The sequence below is a fragment of the Echinops telfairi genome, unplaced genomic scaffold (genome assembly GCF_000313985.2).
Source record: "Echinops telfairi isolate 266 unplaced genomic scaffold, ASM31398v2 ScPeMD7_7475;HRSCAF=8513, whole genome shotgun sequence".
Classification (NCBI taxonomy): domain Eukaryota; kingdom Metazoa; phylum Chordata; class Mammalia; order Afrosoricida; family Tenrecidae; genus Echinops; species Echinops telfairi.
Window position 1 is genome coordinate 10,300,493 of NW_022111379.1, and position 19,859 is coordinate 10,320,351.

At 48.4% G+C, this 19,859-nt stretch overlaps 1 protein-coding gene and 1 pseudogene across 1 annotated transcript in view; one reads left to right on the top strand and one right to left on the bottom strand.

Moving 5' to 3' along the window:
- The window catches only part of PTPN9 (protein tyrosine phosphatase non-receptor type 9), an 82,619-nt gene that overhangs the window by 21,044 nt on the left and 41,716 nt on the right, over positions 1-19,859 (bottom strand). The window contains exons 3-7 of the mRNA XM_045285670.1: positions 18,326-18,415; positions 17,564-17,688; positions 15,771-15,876; positions 9,592-9,702; positions 6,626-6,954 (exon numbers count right to left, since the gene is read on the bottom strand). Coding sequence (XP_045141605.1) covers positions 6,626-6,954; positions 9,592-9,702; positions 15,771-15,876; positions 17,564-17,688; positions 18,326-18,415 — 761 coding nt within the window. The remainder of the gene's footprint in view (positions 1-6,625; positions 6,955-9,591; positions 9,703-15,770; positions 15,877-17,563; positions 17,689-18,325; positions 18,416-19,859) is intronic.
- LOC101663854 lies at positions 2,184-3,188 on the top strand (annotated as a pseudogene).

Consider the following 19,859-nt stretch of genomic DNA (forward strand, 5'->3'; position numbering starts at 1 on the left):
GCCACCCTCTCCCCGAGCAGGCCTCCTCTCCTCTCGGGTTGCTCCAGGAGTTAGGAGGAGTCCGGGTTGCTCCGCAGCCACCCGCACTGTGAGAAAATGAACTTGCTTGCCAATTTTGTGGTATTTCTGGGATAGCGGGCCCAGCTATGAAGACAGACGCTAAGAAAACATCAACAACCAAGAAAAAACTCTTGGAAATAAAAATCAATACCTGAAAGAACCACTCCATAACCTCCCCACCACCCTTCCCCCAAACAAGAACAACCAAGCCCTGGTATCACGGTGACTTGGACCCCTGTGAAGCTCTCGAGCCTGGCAGCACTGTACATCTTCCCAGAAGCAAACTTCCACGGCTTTCTCCTGCGGAGCCACCGGTGGGTTTGCACCATCAAGCTCCCTGTGAACAGCCTGGCATCTTCACCACTACTCTACCAAAACCAAAACTCACCACCTCTGAGCAGTCAATGCTGACTCCGAGTGAGGCCCTGTGGGTTTCTGAGCCTGTAACTGTTGACGGGAGTCAACAGCCCAGTCTTGGTTCCGAGGAGCTTCTGGTGGTTTTGAACTGCCAACCATGCGGATCGCAACCCGACTCGTAACCACTGAGCCACCAAGGCCCCTCTACTCCACCAAAGCTGCTTGTAACTTCAATAGAAGAGAGTAAAGGTTGTGGAAATTCCCCAAAATATAAAACAGGAATTCAAAGATAAAATGTTGAGAGAGAAAGAAAGTTAATAAAACACACATCATTTCACAACAGGAGCCAACAAACTATGACCTGGTCATCTATTTCTGTAAATAAAGTTTTCCTGAAACACAGCCAAGCCCATTGTCTGTGGCTATTTTCACCACGTGACAGCTGAGTTAAGTACATGCCGCAGAGACAATACGACCTGCACTGTTCACAACTTCACCCTTCATTTAGTCTGTCGACCTGGGCACAAGGAGATAGCAATCCCAGAGAGAAAGAAAACGGACAGAATGCAGACAAATCAAGTGTGGGCAAAGAAAAGGTTACAAAATGTCGTAGCACTGAAATGCAATCTGCAGACGGAGGAGGCCAGCAAGCACCCACACAGTGCCCCCCGCCCCACCCTCCCCAGGCGAGGCACATCGCTGTGAAACTCCCAAGTACCCGACAACTGCCATTTCCAACGTAGAATTCCATGTCCTAGCAACACAGCACACTAGTCATGGAGGAAAATGTGCCAGACCCAGGGCACAGCGTCCAACCCCAGAATGTGGGCAGGTGAGACTATGGAGTCAGAGCAGCCCCAGAACACTCCAGTTCACACTGGAGTCAAAGACCAAATCGTTCTAGAAGTGAGGTCCTGGAGTGGGGGCTTGATGGGTGATCTCTGATAGATGTTAATTACTTAGAAAACCATCATGAGACTGTTAACAGAAACCCGACGAAGCGGATGGAGGAACGTATGGCTAGGCATGTAAATAACTAACAGCAAGTGAAAAGTATGCGTTCACGAACTCCAGAAGAAACAAACCAGAATTGATAAGATTAGTTAATATAGTTGATCATTTCACAGACTCCCACGTAGCTCTGCAGCAAGAAAGAAAAAAACACTTCATCGTAAAAATAGAAAACACTTCAAATGCCATAAAAACCTGTGGCCTCATTGTGTGGAAAAGAAAAGGAAGGTGGATAGCTGGCGTACGAGCTATCACAATCAATAAATGGACAAACCGATACAAATCTTTCTAAGCATTGTATTTAGAATGATAGACGAAATAATAACAGAGTGGGAAACAGACGACGCGAGCGAGTAGAACTAACGGATAAAGCAAGATTGCTAGTTAGAATACTAGTCGTCCCTTTAATTGTTTCTTGATTTTCTTTCCATAGTTGCATATAGTACTGGTTAAAAGAAAAAAGTGGCCTGCTCCCCTCCCCGGGGCCGGGGGCGCAGGCCCGCTGCCCACTGCTCCAGAGCCCTGAGGAACTTGGTGGGGGGCATCGCCTACGTGGGTCTCTCCAGGAACCCCGGGAGCAGGTGCAGCGCAGAGGCTGCGCCCAGGACCCCACCCCTCCCCGCAGCGGGCCCGGGAAGAGACAAGGAGCACTCCCGGAGTGTGGAGAGATGAACTCTGGATCCACGCCGCCTCTACCCAAGGCCTCGCCTCGCCGCCCTCCCGCTGTGCCCTGGGGCCCCCTGTGCCCCAGCGGCATGGAGCCCCAGAACCCGGTCCCCAGGATTGACCCGTATGGATTTGAAAGGCCTGAAGACTGATTCAGCATCTTATCGGGAGTTATTTCCCACCTATCTGGTGATACTCTAGAAGAGCCATGAAATGGTCTAAACTTTTAACGGGAAGTAGTTGTGTCCAGAAAAGTCTGAAAGGGAAGCGCCACATCCGGAAAGGGGTCCCGTTTGAGCACCGGGCACGCGTCTGGGTGGGGGTACGCGGAGCCCAGGCACACATGGAACACAATCCTGGCTATTTCCACCGACTTCTCCAGGGAGGGCGGAACGACAGCCTGGAGGAGGCCATCCGGACAGCTGTGAACAGGACCTTTCCTGACCATGCAAAATTCCGAAAAATTGCCGATCCCTGTTGACAGAAGACCCTGCACAACGTGCTGCTGGCATAGGGGCATCACAACCAAGGTGTGGGATACTGCCAGGGAATGAACTTTATAGCAGGCTATCTGTTTCTCATCACCAAGAATAAAGAAGAATCCTTTTGGCGGCTAGATGCTCTTAGTGGAAGGATATTCCCTGACCCCTACAGCCCGGCAAGGCTGGGCCTGAACACGGACCAGGAGGTGCTGGGTGAGCTCGTGAGGATGAAGATGCCCGCGGTAGCCGACCTGCTGGAGGGGCACGGGGGTCCTGTGGACCTGGGTGGTGTCCCGCTGGTTCATTGGCTTGTTCAACACCATCCTGCTGTAGAGACCGTGCTTCGGATCTGGGATGGCTTATTCAACAGAAGGCTCTAAAATGATCTTACGGGTGGCCTTAACGCTAAGGAAACACCACCAGGCTTGTATTTGGGAAGCCACCAATTTTGCATCCGTTTGTGATAAGTTCGAGCAGACGACCAAAGGGCATTTTGTCACAGAATGTCACACATTTATGCAGCAAATATATTCAGAACCCAGAAGCTTAGCCATGCCAACTGTCACCAAGCTTGGAGAGAGCTGGCGTGCAAAGCTGCTCACACAAGGATGAGTCGGGGTCTCCTCTGCCCTTTCCACCACTCTGCACCAACCAGGAATCGTGCAGCCCAGAGCGGACACATTTTTTGTGTGTTGTATATACCGTCCACGTACTTTAGCCGTGATCCCCCACCCCAAGAGCGATCTCGAATCATGTCAGTCTAGGACTCTTAGGTTATACGCTATGGAGTCATAATTTCTAAAGAAAAAAATGTTTACCTAAGACAACAATAATATATAACACACTGGGGGAAAAAAGAAAAAAGCATACAAAATAAACCCCTCCATGTATCCACGTGGACACACACGGACCTGTGAAAGTACACACAAAATGGACAAGCAGGACACACCACCGGAACACTTCCGGCTGCTTCCCAAATGGGGAGAGATGAGGATGTGGAGTAGCAGGATTTCTGATGAATTCTTTCTGATATATTACTAAAAAAAAGACTTAAGGCAGATATGATCAACTATTATTAACCGTCGATGTCAATTCTGGTGACTAGGGAATGTTTCTTTGTTGTTGTTGTTATCCTCTGTACCTTGAAAAACACATGTCTAGAAGAATTCTGACCATTGCAAAGCAGCAGCAGGTGCATCCTTTTCAATCAATGGTGCTGGATCAGTTTGACCTCCACAGGGTTTAAGATGGTGACATGGGAGTGGCAGGAGTCTGCTGAGTCCTATGAAGCAGAGGTCAAACGTACCTCCACTCTAATCTTTTTATCAAGTTTGACACCAGCCATCCCTGGCGTGGGGCTGTCTACGTCTCTCCTGGGTTTGCCACTTCACTGCAGTGACCACCGAGCGTTCACAGACCTTACTCACACTGATGGGGTTTCCTAGAGGAATGATCGTTTTCAGCTGGATCAGGAAGCTTGTAAACAAGATCTACCTTCAGTGCAGGCTTCCTCTCAGCTCCCTGAGGACAGACGGCTCTTGGCCCCTTCAAGACAAGCTTTCCTTCTTGGCTCTTGGTCCCCACATCTCCAGGGTGTCAGAGCCTGAGGTGATTGTAGAAGCGCTCAGAGCAGAATGCCCATGACAAGGGCCTCGCCACCGGCCCAGCTGCCCTCCTTTCAAGGCTAAAAACCTCACTGCCGACTCAGAGCGACTCCGTTAGACAAAGTAGGGCCACCCCCAAAGGATTTCCAAGGCTGTACCTCTTTAGGGATGCAGACTGCCTCCTTTTCTCCTAGGGAGCAGGCAGTGAGTTCGAGCTGCCAACCTTCTGGTCCACAGGCAAATACTCAACCACTATGCCAGTAGGGCTCCTGGAAGGCGACCAGCAGGAACAGCGCTTAGATGGAAATAGGGGTCTTACAGGCAAGAAGGAGATAAATAGCTCACTGGAGGCCGGATCCGCTCTCTCTGACTTCCCTTTCCTGCTGTTCAGACACTCAGAGAGCTGGAGGAGATACGTGGAGACCCCCCGCCAGCGTTGAGATGCTGCCACCGCCACTGGATCCACAAGACCTTCTACCCACTGACCTGTGATCTTCCTGGATTCGGCCCCATTGCATGTGCTGCGTGAGTCTAAAGAGGAATGTATGGACTAGTATCAGACATACAGGCTAATATCAGACTTATGGACTTGATCTGGACTGGGATGTTTTCTCACTATATAATTGCTCTTTTATATAAAGCTCTCTCTTATACACAGGAGTGTCAATCAAAAGTATTCCCTCCTCTCAGCAGACGCTCGACCTTCCCTTTGTCTTTATGATTTTGTTTTGCCATCTCTCTGTGCTCACTGGCTATTCTCAATCGCTCTTATCACTTCGTTCCCTTACTTGTTTCCTAACTCACCCCTTTCCTGTTCCTTCCTTTAGCTCAGAGCCTCTCTCCCTGCGTCCTTCTTAGCGCACACAGAAATAAGCTGGACAGGAATTGCACCGGGAAGAGACACTCACTCAAACCGGGATTCCTAACACATTTAACACAGGTTGGTGGACAGCAGAGTCCGACAATCACGGGTTCAAATTCTCGCACTGGCATCAAGTCCATTCGGACTCTAGGCGACCCTAGAGGGCAGGGTAGAACTGCCCCTGTGGGTTTCCGAGACTGGAACCCTTTACAAGAGTAAAAAGCCTCATCTTTCTCCCGCTGAGCAGCTGATGGTTTCGAACTGCTGATCTTGTGCTTCGCAATCTAACATGGAACCCGCTACGCCACCAGGGCCCCTAAGTCACAGGTCACACAGGGGAAAGGCGAGAAGAGAAATCATGTGAATACACTACAAAGGAGAATTTGGGCGGAGCTGAAACTCAAGCTTGGCACTAACCCACTGGGACAGCTTCCCTAACCATCCCTTCTGAGCACACCGAGTCCCCTAGTTAGAGATTTGGGCTTCAGTCGATGAAAACTTGCCAGCAAGTTTGTGATCTTGGGTCTACCGCCAACAAGAGGGATCACAAATAGTTATGAACCCAATTTATAAACTAGGCAGATGGGTGAGGAAGAGGGCGAAATAGGAGCTGGGTCCAAAGTTAATCCCAAGAGGCAAACGTTTTCGATGGCAACTCTTCAATCTCGCTGATGGTGGATTATTTTAAATGTACCAGGTTCCACAAACAGATCAAACTCAATACAACACCGTACACAACAACATGCCCCTCTCCATAGGCTGCCATGCTACACGCTGATGTTCTCTACAGAGAGACAGTCCAGCGCTCACACCAAGGATGGTGCGGCACTTACATAATCTCCTGTCACCTTGAGCGAAGGGGTGGAGGTTACCCTGTCAGTCAGGTCACAGCTTGATGACCTCATTTGGAGGCAAAAAGGAGATAAATAGCTCACTGGAGGCCGGATCCGCTCTCTCTGACTTCCCTTTCCTGCTGTTCAGACACTCAGAGAGCTGGAGGAGATACGTGGAGACCCCCCGCCAGCGTTGAGATGCTGCCACCGCCACTGGATCCACAAGACCTTCTACCCACTGACCTGTGATCTTCCTGGATTCGGCCCCTTTGCATGTGCTGCGAGAGTCTAAAGAGGAATGTATGGACTAGTATGAGACATACAGGCTAATATCAGACTTAAGGACTTGATCTGGACTGGGATGTTTTCTCAATATATAATTGTTCTTTTATATAAAGCTCCCTCTTATACACAGGAGTGTCAATCAATTTGTTTCTCTAGTCAACCCAGACTAACACAGATGGAAATAGAGACCGGCCGATTGACAACCTACCTTAAAAAAAAAAAATTACATTTCACAAAATATCCAAAATTGTGCCCATTCTTACAGGGGTCAAAGATCTTCAGAAATTTCAGAAGTTTTAGACGTTCACACAAAGACCACCACAGGAAGTGTGTGTCCCCTCCAAGGAGAGGGACCATCATCCCAGTCACCCTGAACACGAGGCAGAGCCTCCTTTAGAAAGTGGGACATGGAAGGCCCTGCCGGCAGCGTGTGCCCAACAATCCTTAGCAACTGATCCTACTCACATGGAACAGTGGAAAGTGCCAACAGGGTTCTCGCGGCGGATGTCCTCATACTCTTCATAGATGCCCCGCTTCTGCCTGGCATTCACGTAGTCCACCAACTCGTGGATGGTCATGGCGTGGGGACCTGGAACATGCACCGAGTCCCAGTCGAAGGCAGGTGGGAGGGAGAACAGGATGATCTCATCGAAGGGATCCGGGTGGCCGTTCACCTGGGGCAGGAACTGGAAATTCCAACTGGCGAGGTCAACTTTGACGTAGCCCCCCAGGTTTTCAGGAAGGCACTCCCTAGGGAGGTGCTGGGTGACCTCAGATGTCTTCAACATCTGAATCTGGAAGGCCAGAAAGAACACATGAATACAGGGGAGGGAGGGAGGAGACACAACCCCCCCACCGACGCACACGACATAACGAAAAGCCGCACTTGTGTTCCAGTAGGGGAATGGGATGCAACCCCTCAAAGGCGAAGGATGCCTGCAGAAGCAGCAGACTAGCATCAGTCTGAGGCTGGAGCCGACTACGGGGCTTGGTGTTGGTGTTACTTTGCCTCCAGTTCTTGAGACCTGAGTCAACGGCCTGCCACCTGACCAGCAGACCTGGGCACAGCAGCCCCCAGTCCTGCAAGCCAGCAGTCTTCACCCGATCGGTCCATCCTGGGTTTGCCCATCTCCGAAGCCTGTCTACAGATGTAGGACCGGCCAGCCCGCACAACTGCACGAGCCATTTCCTCGAAACAAATCTCTCTCGGTCCAAGGGCTTTCCAAATGTGTGTGGGGAAAACTGAATGAAAAGGTAAAGGGTTTTTTTCCCACAAACACGTGGGAGCCCCTCTCATGTGTTTACAAATGTACTTCGCAGCTTCTGCTCCCCTTCAGAACCCGGCCTAAGAGCAAGCCCTCGGGATTTACCAGGGGATGGGAAGGCTTTGTGTCTTTTGCGGTCATGTCTTCCTGGAACGTCCCCCTCTCTCCTGGGACTCTTTAAGGTGCAGCCCTGAGTGGCCCTCTCTGGGAAAGCCCTCCCTGACCGCCCAAGGCCACACAGGCTCCCTGTGTGCTCGCAGAGCTGCAGCCTTTGCACACATCAGCCTCTGGGTTCCCTGTCCACTGGTCACTCCCAGGGCTCAGTGCCTGCGCTGTCAAAGAGAGTCAGTGTGGTTTGCATTTATACGAAGGGGCTTCAAATAGTTCGCGGGAAAATCCCAATGATCTCTTAATTCCATTTTTGCGTAAACTTTCGAAAGCCCCTCCTATATGCATGTACACCACTTCTAATCCAGGTACAGGACCTGCCTGCGGGGTCCTCCCTACAAATTCTCCAAGGAGCGCTCTCTCCCGACTCTGTGTCGTTAGGTCTCCACGCTGCTTCCACAGGACTAGGTTCCCTTCTCCGCCTCAAACCACCTCAGCATTATCCTCCCAATCCCCCTCTAACCCCTCCCACAAAACGCTGATGATGGTATTTCCAAAGGGCAACTGCATTCTCTGACGCTGTCGGTGGACGTATGGGCTTTCTTCTTTAAGGGCTGCAGTCGGTGACTTGAGGCCACAATCCTTCACCCCGGGAATGCTCGGGAGGCTATGGCAGAATTCAGATCATTTTGAACAACATTTTCTGAAGGCAGGTCGCCATCAGCTGCCCTAAGGGGAAAATCCAGGGAGGATGGGGGGCGGGGTGAAAAAGAGAGAGAGAGAGAAACCTCTCTTCATCAACCCTGGCTGTCAAAGGGACTGAGTGCTATTTCCAGGTGAACCACCGGGAGGCCAGTTCAACAGATGCGCTCACAGTACATGTTTTCTTCAATGTCAAGGGCCTGTGGGGCCCCAGGCGAAAGCTGAGGAGCAATGGGCAGTCCAAGAAGCGAAGATGCTGAGGCGAGTCTCACGGCCCTTGGACGTGCTGTCAGAAGGGACCAGTCCCTGGAGAAGGGCATCACGGTTGTAAAGCCAAAGGTCAGCAAAAAACAAGGAAGGCTCAGTGAGATAGAGACCCAGTGGCTACAGCAATGGGCTCAAACAGAACCCTGAGCGTGCGTGTGCTGCACGACCCGGCAGTCTTCAATCCCCTGTGAGTCAGAACGGCCTGGATAGCACTTAGCAACCACAAGTTAGCGAGGGGACCCGCTACATCGGTACTCTCCTGATGCAGGTGCTGTGGAGGCCGAGGGTCCAGCCAAGTGCTAGCAGGGACGTGAGCGAGGGGGCCTGCACCGAGAGGACTACCAGGGAAGCCGACACGTGACTCAGTGAATATGCTCACGGAGCAGAAAGTGCTCCAGGGACGAGACCAGGAGGGGTTTTTTTGAGGTGGGGGATGGAGAGGGAGAAAATTAAAAGCTGAATTTCAACAGTAGAGATGGGATGGATCTCTCCACCACTGAGGAAGCTGCTTGCCTTACTGTGGTAGTTACATAATCTGTTGTCAATTTGAGAGGATTAGGAGAGAGGGGGAGGAGTCTAGCCTGCCAATCATTGTATAATCAAGGAGGTCTCTATGTGGGCATGGCCATCCCCTGAGGATTCTGGACATTTCCCACAATTTCTCCTTGGAGGCAAGAGACACTCTCTCCCTAGGAGACTCTTTACTGACAAGGCTCACTCCCTGCGAGACATTTCTGATAAGAAGCCACATGAAGCTACCCTGATGCAGCCAGAAACCTGGGAGCTGGTGGAACCACGTGGAGACCCCTGCCAGCGCTGAGATGCTTACAATGCCACTGGATCCACAAGACTTCCCACCCGCTGGCCTGGGATCTTCCTGCATTCGGCATCGTTGCATGTGTTTCTTGAGTCTGAAGAGGACTTTATAGATCCGGTCTCAGACATATGGGCTAATATCAGACTTATAGACTTGATCTGGATTGGGCTGGGACCAATCTCAATGTTCAATAGCTGTTTATAAACCTCTTCCTGATACACATGAGTGTCTATGAATTTGTTTCTCTAGTCCACCCAGACTCACACACTTACCCTCTCCCGGACTTTATCCTTCAGCAAGAGGCTGATGATCGAATAGGGCACTCGGAACCAAATGGGTGCTCCCACGATCAGCACCTTCTTCAGACGTGCCGGGAATGCTCCCTGCAGAAAACACACAGGAGGATTGAAGGATACCTGGGAGGACCCAGGAGGGCCCATGACAGTTCAGGCCCAAATTGTATGCTTCCTGCTCTTCTCCCTGTTCGTACCCAGCAAAGGGAGCTTATAGCCAAATTTGAAGTTTTACTTTAGGAGCTGGAGAAAAGCTGTTTAAATAGAAATTTAGAAATTAGAAGCGGATTTGCTTTTACAAGTAATGATGTGATGTTCTCATCACAAGCTTTTATGGCTCACATGCTCTTCTGAGTTTTCTCACCAGCAGCTAGCTAACAAAAGGACACGTGTGCACGTACACACTTCCTAGTGAGGTCTCAGTAATAGGAAAACTTTGAAAGAAAAACGTTACATTTCCCAATATGCAACCAAGTCCGTGAAGTCCTGGTGTTGCCGTGGGTTAAGCATCGGGCTACTAACCAAAAGGTCGGAGGTTCAAACTCTCTGCAGAAAGATGAGGCTGTCTGTACCCATAAAAATTCACCGTCTCAAAAACCCTGAGAAGCAAGCCTGCTCTGTCGGACAGGGTCACTGTGAGTGGTCGCTGACGTGGTGGCAGTGGGCAACACAGCATGAAGGAGCGCTGGCAGTGTAATGGCTAACCAAAAAGGCAGCCTTGTGTGCCCACCAAGCAGGTCCACGGGATAAAGATAAAAGAATCCAGCCTGGGAACCTTACAGGGCAGTCCTGCACTGCCCTACAGGGATGCCGAGACTCAGACTATGGTGAAGATGCTTATTTATTTGTTTAAATACTGGATAATACGACCAAACATAAAATAATTCCGTTTTATAACCTATCTTTCTCGTTAAGGAGCCCTAGTAGCGAGTGGTTACACAGCGGGCTGCTAACCCTAAGGTCAGCTGTTCGAAACCGCCAGGCATGCTGAAGGAGAAAGGTGAGGCGTTCTGCTCCTGTAAAGAGCTACAGTCTCGGAAACCCACAGGGGAAGTACTACCCCATCTGCTAAGGCTGCTATGAGTCAGAATCGACTGGATGGCAGTGAGGTTGGGTGGGTTGTTTGTTTGTTTGTTTGTTTCGTGGGGGGACCTTTCTCTTATTCTGATACTCATGTATTTATACCCACTTATTTTTCATCCTTATCTTCCTCTATGCACCCTTTATTCAGTGAATGAATCTGATCGAGGAGGCACAAGGAGAAATGGGGCCCCAAAGTGGTGAGACACCCAGTCTGCAGGGCCTCACTTGCTGCCATGCTGCTGGTCAGTATCTCAGTCCTGCCTGTTGGCAGTGTGGCCACGCATCCTGGGCATTCTGGGGCACGTCATTACAAGGAATCAAAAAAGAAAAAGAACTGTAACCAAATGCCTTCAACCTCAATTTAGCTCTCTGTGTATGTGTGTACTTTCAAAGGACCAGTTTCCCAATTTGGCATGCCACATGCCACTCTGGTTACTTTGCAGTTCCACTAATTGTAAGGATCGACAAATACTCCCTATAGAGCAGTGGTTCTCAATCTTCTTAATGCTGTGACCCTTGCATACAGTTCTTCATGTTGTGGTGACCCACCTCCAACCATAAAATTATTTTCATTGCTATTTCGTAACTGTAATTTTGCTACTGTTATGAATCAGGTGACCCCTGTGAAAGGGCCGTCTGACCCCAAAGGGCTCGCGGCCCACAGGTTGAGAACCACTGCTATAGAGAATACACAGTAGATAGAGCAAAATTCTCCAAAGGTCCCATGATTGTGGGAAGATGTAACAATTTATTTCCTGGCCTAAATAGCTGTCTAAGCCCCTTTACCTAACATAAACAAAACAATTCTACTTTTATAGAAAATGCAAAATGATACCATTGAAAGTTAGAAACGAATGAAAGTATGAATTTTTATTATTGAGATTTTAATATGCAAGAAATTTGAATTTCAAAAGATAATTACAAAGACTGTAAGCTATATTATAATCATGAAAAGTTCATTAAATCAGTGAAGATTACTCAGTACACTGACTACATGGGCAGTCAAACATTCCATAACTCTGGATGGCTGTTCTTTCTGATGTTTTTAGACTGTGAAATTACATTAAATTTGAAGAATCTATGAAAAGAAAGAAAATACAAAATGACAACTAGAAAGTGGAACCGATACGTCTGCGTCCTCGGGGCACAGAGCTCTAGATCCGCGGCACAGTCCGTTTCCACAGCTGTGTGGCACCTGCCGAGACCCTCATGCTGGACACTAAACAAGTGTGGCCCTCTGCAGGGCGAGGGGCAGCACGAAGCTTTAAAAATACACACACCCCTGACACTTCTCGGGAAACCCATTCCTAAGATGACTTTAAGTGGATAACTTTTATTTTCTGATAGTTAAAAATAGTACCTTAACACTGAAAAGCCCATTTATGTACGAAAATGGATGAATGGTTAAGAAAAACAGTGTATCTGAAAATAGACTATCACATAACCCTCAACATGGCGGTTTCAAAGCATTTTTACAACCGGGGAAAATATTTTGTTTCAATGAAACCACATAAGATTGAAAGTCTAATTTTGATGTCATTATAAGGAGAGAGGCACACACATATACTTCTATACAGACAAAATGATGGCAAGACATGATGTCAAAAGTGCAGTGTGGCTACATAAATCTCTGCTAAAATAAACTTTAGGGCAAACACAGAGAGACATATGAATAATGATTAAAGGGTCAATTCAAGAAGAGAGCATCATTATAATACCTACGCACTCAAGTTCCAAAATACTACATAAACCTTGAAAAGAGAGCGAGCACCCTGCAATAATAATAGAAAACCTTAAGCCATCACTTCCATTTAAGGGCAGAACAAGCCGAAAGAAAGTCAACCATGATACAGAAGACCAAACACCACCATCAACCAACTCCGCGTCATAGACAGCTATGTCTACAGAACACGGCACCCTAACACAGCACCGTCTACATTATGTCCAGCACACGTGACTCATTCTCCAGAATAGACCATGTAGTAGGTCTCGGAGTTAAACCGATGCCAGATGCATTGCCACTGAGCTAATCATGACTCGTCATGGACTTGCGGACCGAGGAGAGCTGCCCCCTAGGGTTTCTAAGGCGAGAAAGATTTACAGCAGCAGACCCCCTCATCCTTCTGCAGAGTGGCTCGTGGATTTGATCCGCAGTCCTCAGACTACAGAGCAAGCATCCATAGAGCCAAACCCATCAAAATAAAACAAAGTCGCTTCTCAGATCATAACACGTAGAAACCAATCGTAAGAAGAACACAGAGCAACGAATGTACAAATGCGCTTTACACAACTGATGTGTGCATGGATTGGGATAAGAGTTGTATGAACCCCCAAGAAAATGATTTTTTTAAAAACCAATGGAAAAAAAAAGAAAATGATGGCAACATACATACAAATGTGCTTGATACAACTGATGTATGGATTGTGATAAGAGCTATAAGAGCCCCCAATACAATGATTTTAAAATTAAAAAAAAAGAACACAGAAAATAATCAAATACAAATTAAACACCACCTTGCTTTAAAACCACTAGATAATAGAAGAATGTTTAAAATGAAATAAAAAAATTCTTATACTTAAATGAGATTGGGAACACAACATACTAAAGCCTTTGGGACACAGCAAACACAATTCTCAGAGATAATTTATAGCAATAAAGACACATATCACCAAGGGGAAAAAGCCAAAAGTCAGTCAACATTCTACCCCTAAATGCCAACAAGCAGAAAACGAGCAACGGGGGCGGGGGCGGGGGGTGGGGTGGGGGGAGCTCACAGTCACCAGAAGAAAGGAAACAATCAAGATTAGAGCAGAAATAAATGACACAGAAACCTGAACAAAAACAATAGAAAGCGGCGATAAGATCCACGTGGGAAACCAGAAGTTGGCTCTTTAAAAACATTCATAAACTCAACAAACCACTAGTCAACTTAACGAAGGAAAAGAGAGAAGCTCAAAATAATACAACCAATGAAAACATAAAGTGGATAGCATTGCAACAGAACCAACTGAAACTAAAAGTGTGAAAACAGCATACCACGAGTAACGCAGAAAAGATGGAAGTGGTTGAGCATTTCGATTTATTTGGATCCATAATTGATAGGTTCGGAATCAGCAGTCAAGAAATCAAACAACACATTGCATCAGGCGGAGGTGCTGCCCAGATCAATTTAAAGCGTTGAAGAGCAAAGAGTCCCCTTGAAGACTAAGGTGCACCTGACCCAAGCACCATCAATCATCTCGTGTGCATGTGCAACTGGGCAATGGAGTCACTGATGCATGTGGATTATGGTACTGCAGACTGCCAAAGAACAGCCAGGATGCTCCACCGAAGCGCAGACGGCGGCAAGGCTACATCCCGTGCACTTTGGACTCGTTATCAAGAGAGACCAGTTCCTAGAAAAGAACATCAAGTTTGGGAAAGTCCGGGGTCTATGGAAAAGAAGACCCTCCGTAAGATAAGTTGGCACGCTGGCTGCAACCATGCCGCAAACATGACAGGAGTTTTGAGGGTGGTCCCAAGCCAGGCGGTGTTTCCTCCTGTTGCACAGAAGGCTGACACGGGTTGGGACGGACTCAACAGCACGGAGCAACAACAAGGAGAAACGTACTCCAACAAACATGAAAACCTAGAAGAAATGGACACATTTCTAGAAACACACTCCCTACCTGAACTAACAGATTGAAGTGGAACATTTGAATGGACCGAGAGCAAAAGGAGGCCGTATATACTTGTGGATAAGCCAAGGTTCTCAGCACATTTTTAATGCAGTTTTTGTGGTGAAATTAGGTGCCTCGGCTGATATTCGGGTCAGCTGATACTCGAGTAGATACGGTAAACTTGAAGAGTCGTCGAAAAAACAAACACACACAGAAAGAAAAAACAAACACAAAAACAGCTCACAGCATCAACAGCCCTGGTCCAGATTGCTTCCCCGGAGACTCCTACCGAACGTTCGGAAAAGAAGTACTACCAGTTCTGCTCAGACGACCCCAGACTGCAGAAACTCAAGAAACCAAACTCACTGTCATCAAGCCCATTCCAGAACCCAGAAAGAGGTGGAACACTTGCAAACTGTTTCTATGAATCAAGCATACCTAGATACCAAAGCCAGGCAAAATCAACACTAAAACAGCAAGTCACAGACCACTATCCCTCATGAATATCAACGCAAAACTTCTCCACAAAATCCTCTTGTTAGGTGCTATCGTGCCAATTCTAGCTCATAGCAACCTGATGCACAACAGAACAGAAGGCCTAGTCCTGCCCCACGTCAGGACAGTCACAGTCCATCTCCTTGAAAGAGTCTTCCTCTTTCTCACCGACCCTCTACTTTCCCAAGCATGCTGCGCAAACAAAACCCCAGCCACTGCAATTCAATAAAATAATACACCAGACCATGCGGGATTCATACCAGGGACGCAAGGATGGTGCAATCTTAGAAAATCAATCAACGTAATTCATCACATAAATGATCTATCAATCAATGCAGAAAAGGCGTTTGATAAAGTCCAGGCCCTTTCCTGATGAAAGTACTGAGCAAAACTGAATGGAGAAGAAATTTCTCAGCACAATTAAGGGCCCAGACACAAAACCAACAGCCAATGTTATTCTGGACAGAGAGAGACAGAACACATTCCCCATGAGAACGTGAACCGGACGGACCAAGATGCTCTAGGTTAGCATTCTTATTCTATAGTTTACTGGAAGGCCCAACCAGAACAATAAGAAAATAATTGATGGCTGGGGGGTCACCACCATATGAGGAACTGTATTAAAGGGTCGCAGCGTCAGGAAGGTTGAGAACCCCTGGGGCTATCAAGACACATTTATTAACCAGCGTCCGGAGCGTTTATTAGGGTTCCCTCTGTGTGGATCTCCACTTCCGTGTGAAGATCACGCCTTAGTCTGAGGAAGGGGATTATGAGTCATCCTTGACAAGCGGCCTTTCAGCTGAGCAAAAAGCCTGAAGTTTATGCCATTCCCGAACCTTCTCCCACAGAATCAGGAGAAAACAAAACTAGAGTGTCCCAATCATCCAAGGAGAGGTGGGAACGGCTGCCCGCGGCCTTACCTTCAGCAGGTTTAAGACTTTCTTGCCGAGATCCAGCTCAAAGTTGGCATAATTAGAACCAGCCATGTCGTAGATAAACACCAGTCCGTTCCTCTGCGTTTCAAAGCTGTAACCAATCATTGATCAAAAACATTTATCAGCAGGACGATGGCTGAGGGAGGGGGAAAGCCTGGGGCAGTAAATACGTAGGAGACATACCCTAGACAAAAATAACTACCCCCATGAATACCGGGCTTTTACAAAAAAGATGTCCCTGCTAGCCTTACTGCTTGATCCAAACTTCCCACATACTAAACTCCTCAGAGCAACCAGAGCATCAAAGGGAGAATACATCCTCCTCCCTGCCCGCACCCCGCCCCACTTTTCTAAAATTGATGATCCAAACTATACATTTTCCACAGCGCAACTTAAAGGTTTCCTCTTCCGTAAGGGTCTCCCTGATAACTAATCAAACATACAACATCTTTTACGGCCTCCCTAAAAAACCAAACCAAGCCCACTGCCACCATGCCGACTCACAGCCCCTCGATCAGACAGGGTACAACAGTGCCTAGACCTTCTGAGACTAACTCTTTATGGGAGTAGAAAGCCTTGTCTTTCTGGCGAGGAGGGGTTGGTGGATTCGAACTGCTGGCCCTGAGGATCACAGCCCAATGCATAACCATTATGCCACCAGGGCTCCGTTGAAGCTCTTGAAGTGCCATAAATCCTCCTACGGGTTTTTCTCAGGGCTGTAATATGCTCCAACTTCGTGTAATCATTTGATTCTCCCCTAGAGGGCAGAAATCTGTTGTCGTCCCCACCACTAATTACCCACAAGAGTCCCTAGCACAACCCTTGCAAATAAGGTACAAAATAAATGGCCAGTGAGTCAATGGACTGGACACCCACACTTAACATACTATCTTATGCCTGGGCAAAACTGTCTAAGATAAGCCTTCCTCTAATTCACTACTGGTAAAATCACAGGACCTCAGTGGAAGAAGAAATCAAATCCACCAATGAGCTTTGGCAGACATCTTAATAAAACAGATTTAAGACGCAGTGAATCTAGTCCCAGAAGTGAGTTGAGGAAATGTCACAGGGTCGCCCGATTCATAACAGTAGCAAAATGATAGTGATGAAGTAGCAATGGAAATAATGTTATGGTTGGGGGGTCACCACACATGAGGAACTGTATTAAAGGGTCTCGGCATTAGGAAGGTTGAGAACCACTGACCTAAGGTTATCTGCTATTGGAAGCAATCTGACCCTATTGTCTGCCCCACCCTAAGTAGGGCCCATACCCTTCTGAGAAGGATCAGAGATTGTTCCCCTGGAGAACAGCTCAAAGACACGTAAGGCCAAGCCAACTCAGACGACCAAGGTTAGGCTGCCATCTTGGCTCTAGAGGCCACCCATCTTGCTTACGTCTGTGCCTTCCTGTCACATGTGTGCCTCCACTTCAACCCATTCCTATTGCGTGCACAGCCCTGGCTCGCCCCCTCATGTTATGTGTATGCCTCTTGTACAACCCCTTCCTGTTACCTATGTGCTTACCATGGCCTGTGTGCCCAAGATTATAGAAACTCCTGAGCTTACATTTCTCTCTCTCTGCTCGAACCTGGCTCCTGAAGTCGTAACTGAGAGGTGAGCCCTTGCCTACTTTATCTTGTCTGATGTCTCTTTAATTTACCCCTCAATTACACAACCGCCCCTTGGACCCATTTGGTTGTGGGGAGGCTGGTCCCCCACAGACTATCGCCTCCCCATCTGGATATGTACTCAGCCTAAAAAATAAGGTCCATCCTCACCTATCCACAGCTCTGTCCAGCAAGTAGAACAGAGCCTGCAGCACCACGTGTTGGACCGACTTGTGGGGGTGGTGCAGCCTGGCAGTGAAGAGGGCAATGGAGGCTCCCATGGGGTCCCGATCATTCTAGAGCAAAGAAAACGAGACACGTTTAGAAACCGCAGCAGTCGCTAAGGAAAAAGGTTTGATGGGTGAAGGAAATAGATGCCGAGAATACTTCCCTGACTTGCATCAGTTTCTCCTGAAAGCCAAGACAGGTTATAGTCCTGTGGACCACATTCCATGACAGCGACACACCCAACCAAACCACCTTCTCTCTGGTCGCCAGCGACAGACGGTTCTAAGGATACTTCTGCATTGGCGATGTTGGGTAAATTCTCAGGCGGGATGGTAAAGGAAATGAATGGTAGGGAAAACCACCGAACGGGACCATGGCTTTCAGGCTCTGCCTCAGAAGAGACGCCCTACACTTACCTGAAAGGTTGAAAACTCTTGAATTGTAAGGTCGAGTTAAGTAAGGGTGTCTACCCATCCAAAGGCCTTGATGAACCTTAACGGCCAATGAAGCAACTTTCCTAAGTCTACCGTCAACTAGTTCTCCCTAATGTCAATCATGATGAGAATCCTATCGGCCACCATGCACAGCTGCATCATGTCTACTCCTGACCTCTGGGAGGTTCGAGGTCTTGGATGAGATATCTACGAATAATGTGGAGACAGCTGAGATGACATGTGACAGCAAGGATCTGTGTGTAAGACTCACCAAGACGGTGAACTTCCCACTGAGGATCTCGGAGCGGAGGGGCTCCTCGTGGGGTTTCAGCTTCACGATGCCTTCCTTCCTTCGCGTTTCCTGCAAATGAAGCGCGGCAAGATCAAGCCATGTGAACACAGTTTTGCGTCATCACCAGCCCTCAGGGTTTTAGAAGTCAGCTAGATGGATCAGGAATTCCTTGAAGCTCTTTCTACACTGGTTGGGTATGATTAGAATTCCTGTCCAAGGCCACCTGATCCATCCCCCTCAGTCAGGCATTTTCCTTGGCTCACCGGGAATCTCAACCCAGACAGCCAACCTGTACCTTGAGCACTGGTCAGAGATGCTGAACATGCAACCGAGCCCCAGCTGCCTGAGCTTCAGGATACTGAATTTATCTGGAAGCATCCATGCTTACACCCCTTCTAGGGCCAGCCGCTCTCGTCTTAAATACTACATGTCCTTTTCCTTCCCCTCCGGGGCCGGATTCTTTAAGTTCACTCTTAGTTCCCCCCTCTCCCACTCACTGTCCCGATTTCCCCACAAACTACTCAGCTGAAAGTTTAGTCGGGCACCTTGATCCTGTTCCCGTCCTGCCATGATGGGGCTGACCGCTTACATTCCCTTCTCCATGAAACAGGCTGGACCTTCAGACAGCACGAGGACACACATGTTCTCGGTTCTCCTAAGTCTCTTTGCTGGGGTCGCGTCCCCCATTCTCTTGCTCTTCAATTCACTCATCCATCTGCTCGATCCACTCGCTACAAACATTCGTAGGCCACTTATCACTTCCTTGGCACTAAGGGCACCCTACTGAATAAAACCCGATCTCTGTGTCTACTCATCCCCATCCCATCCCTAAAACCGAATGCCAGTTGCCTTCCGACACATGGCAGCCAGGGAGGTAAGTGAGGACAGGCTCGGTGATGGGATCAGACCCAAAACACCGGAACTCAACTTTTGAAACAACACTGCCGCAGAGAGAGAAAGCAGCCTAAGGTGAGATTCTACCCTCCACAGTGATCTGGACGACCAATCCATTTCCCTGGCTTCCACATTCAGCGCTCCCTGGCTGACTCCTTAAACTCCCCATTTCCAATTCAGATTCCTCTCCTGAGCTCTCAACCTGACTCATATGTCTGACAATAACTTAGAAGACACGTGTGTACGGGATTAGCCCAAAGCCGTTTCAAACTTGCTGCGGGTACCGTGAGACTCATGGCCTGCTCTCTCCACACACCTACCCGGTGTCCCCTGAAGTATTGAATGCCACGACCAGTGAAGCTGCTGTCCAATTCAGAGGCCTGGACTCCTGGACTCTTCCCTCCTCACACACCCATCTAAGCAACTCCGTCTTATTGCTTTTACTTCTTCAGCATCTCCATCTTCTCCACTTCTCTCCATCTCCCGACACTACCCTTAAGACTCCACAGTCCTCTCTCCGACAGGGAAGCGCACCGCCTGCTGTCTGGGCTCTTTCTGCTCTCATCCCTGTGGGAGTCTGCACATGTGGGAGTCAGCATGTCTCTCAGCCCATGGCCTG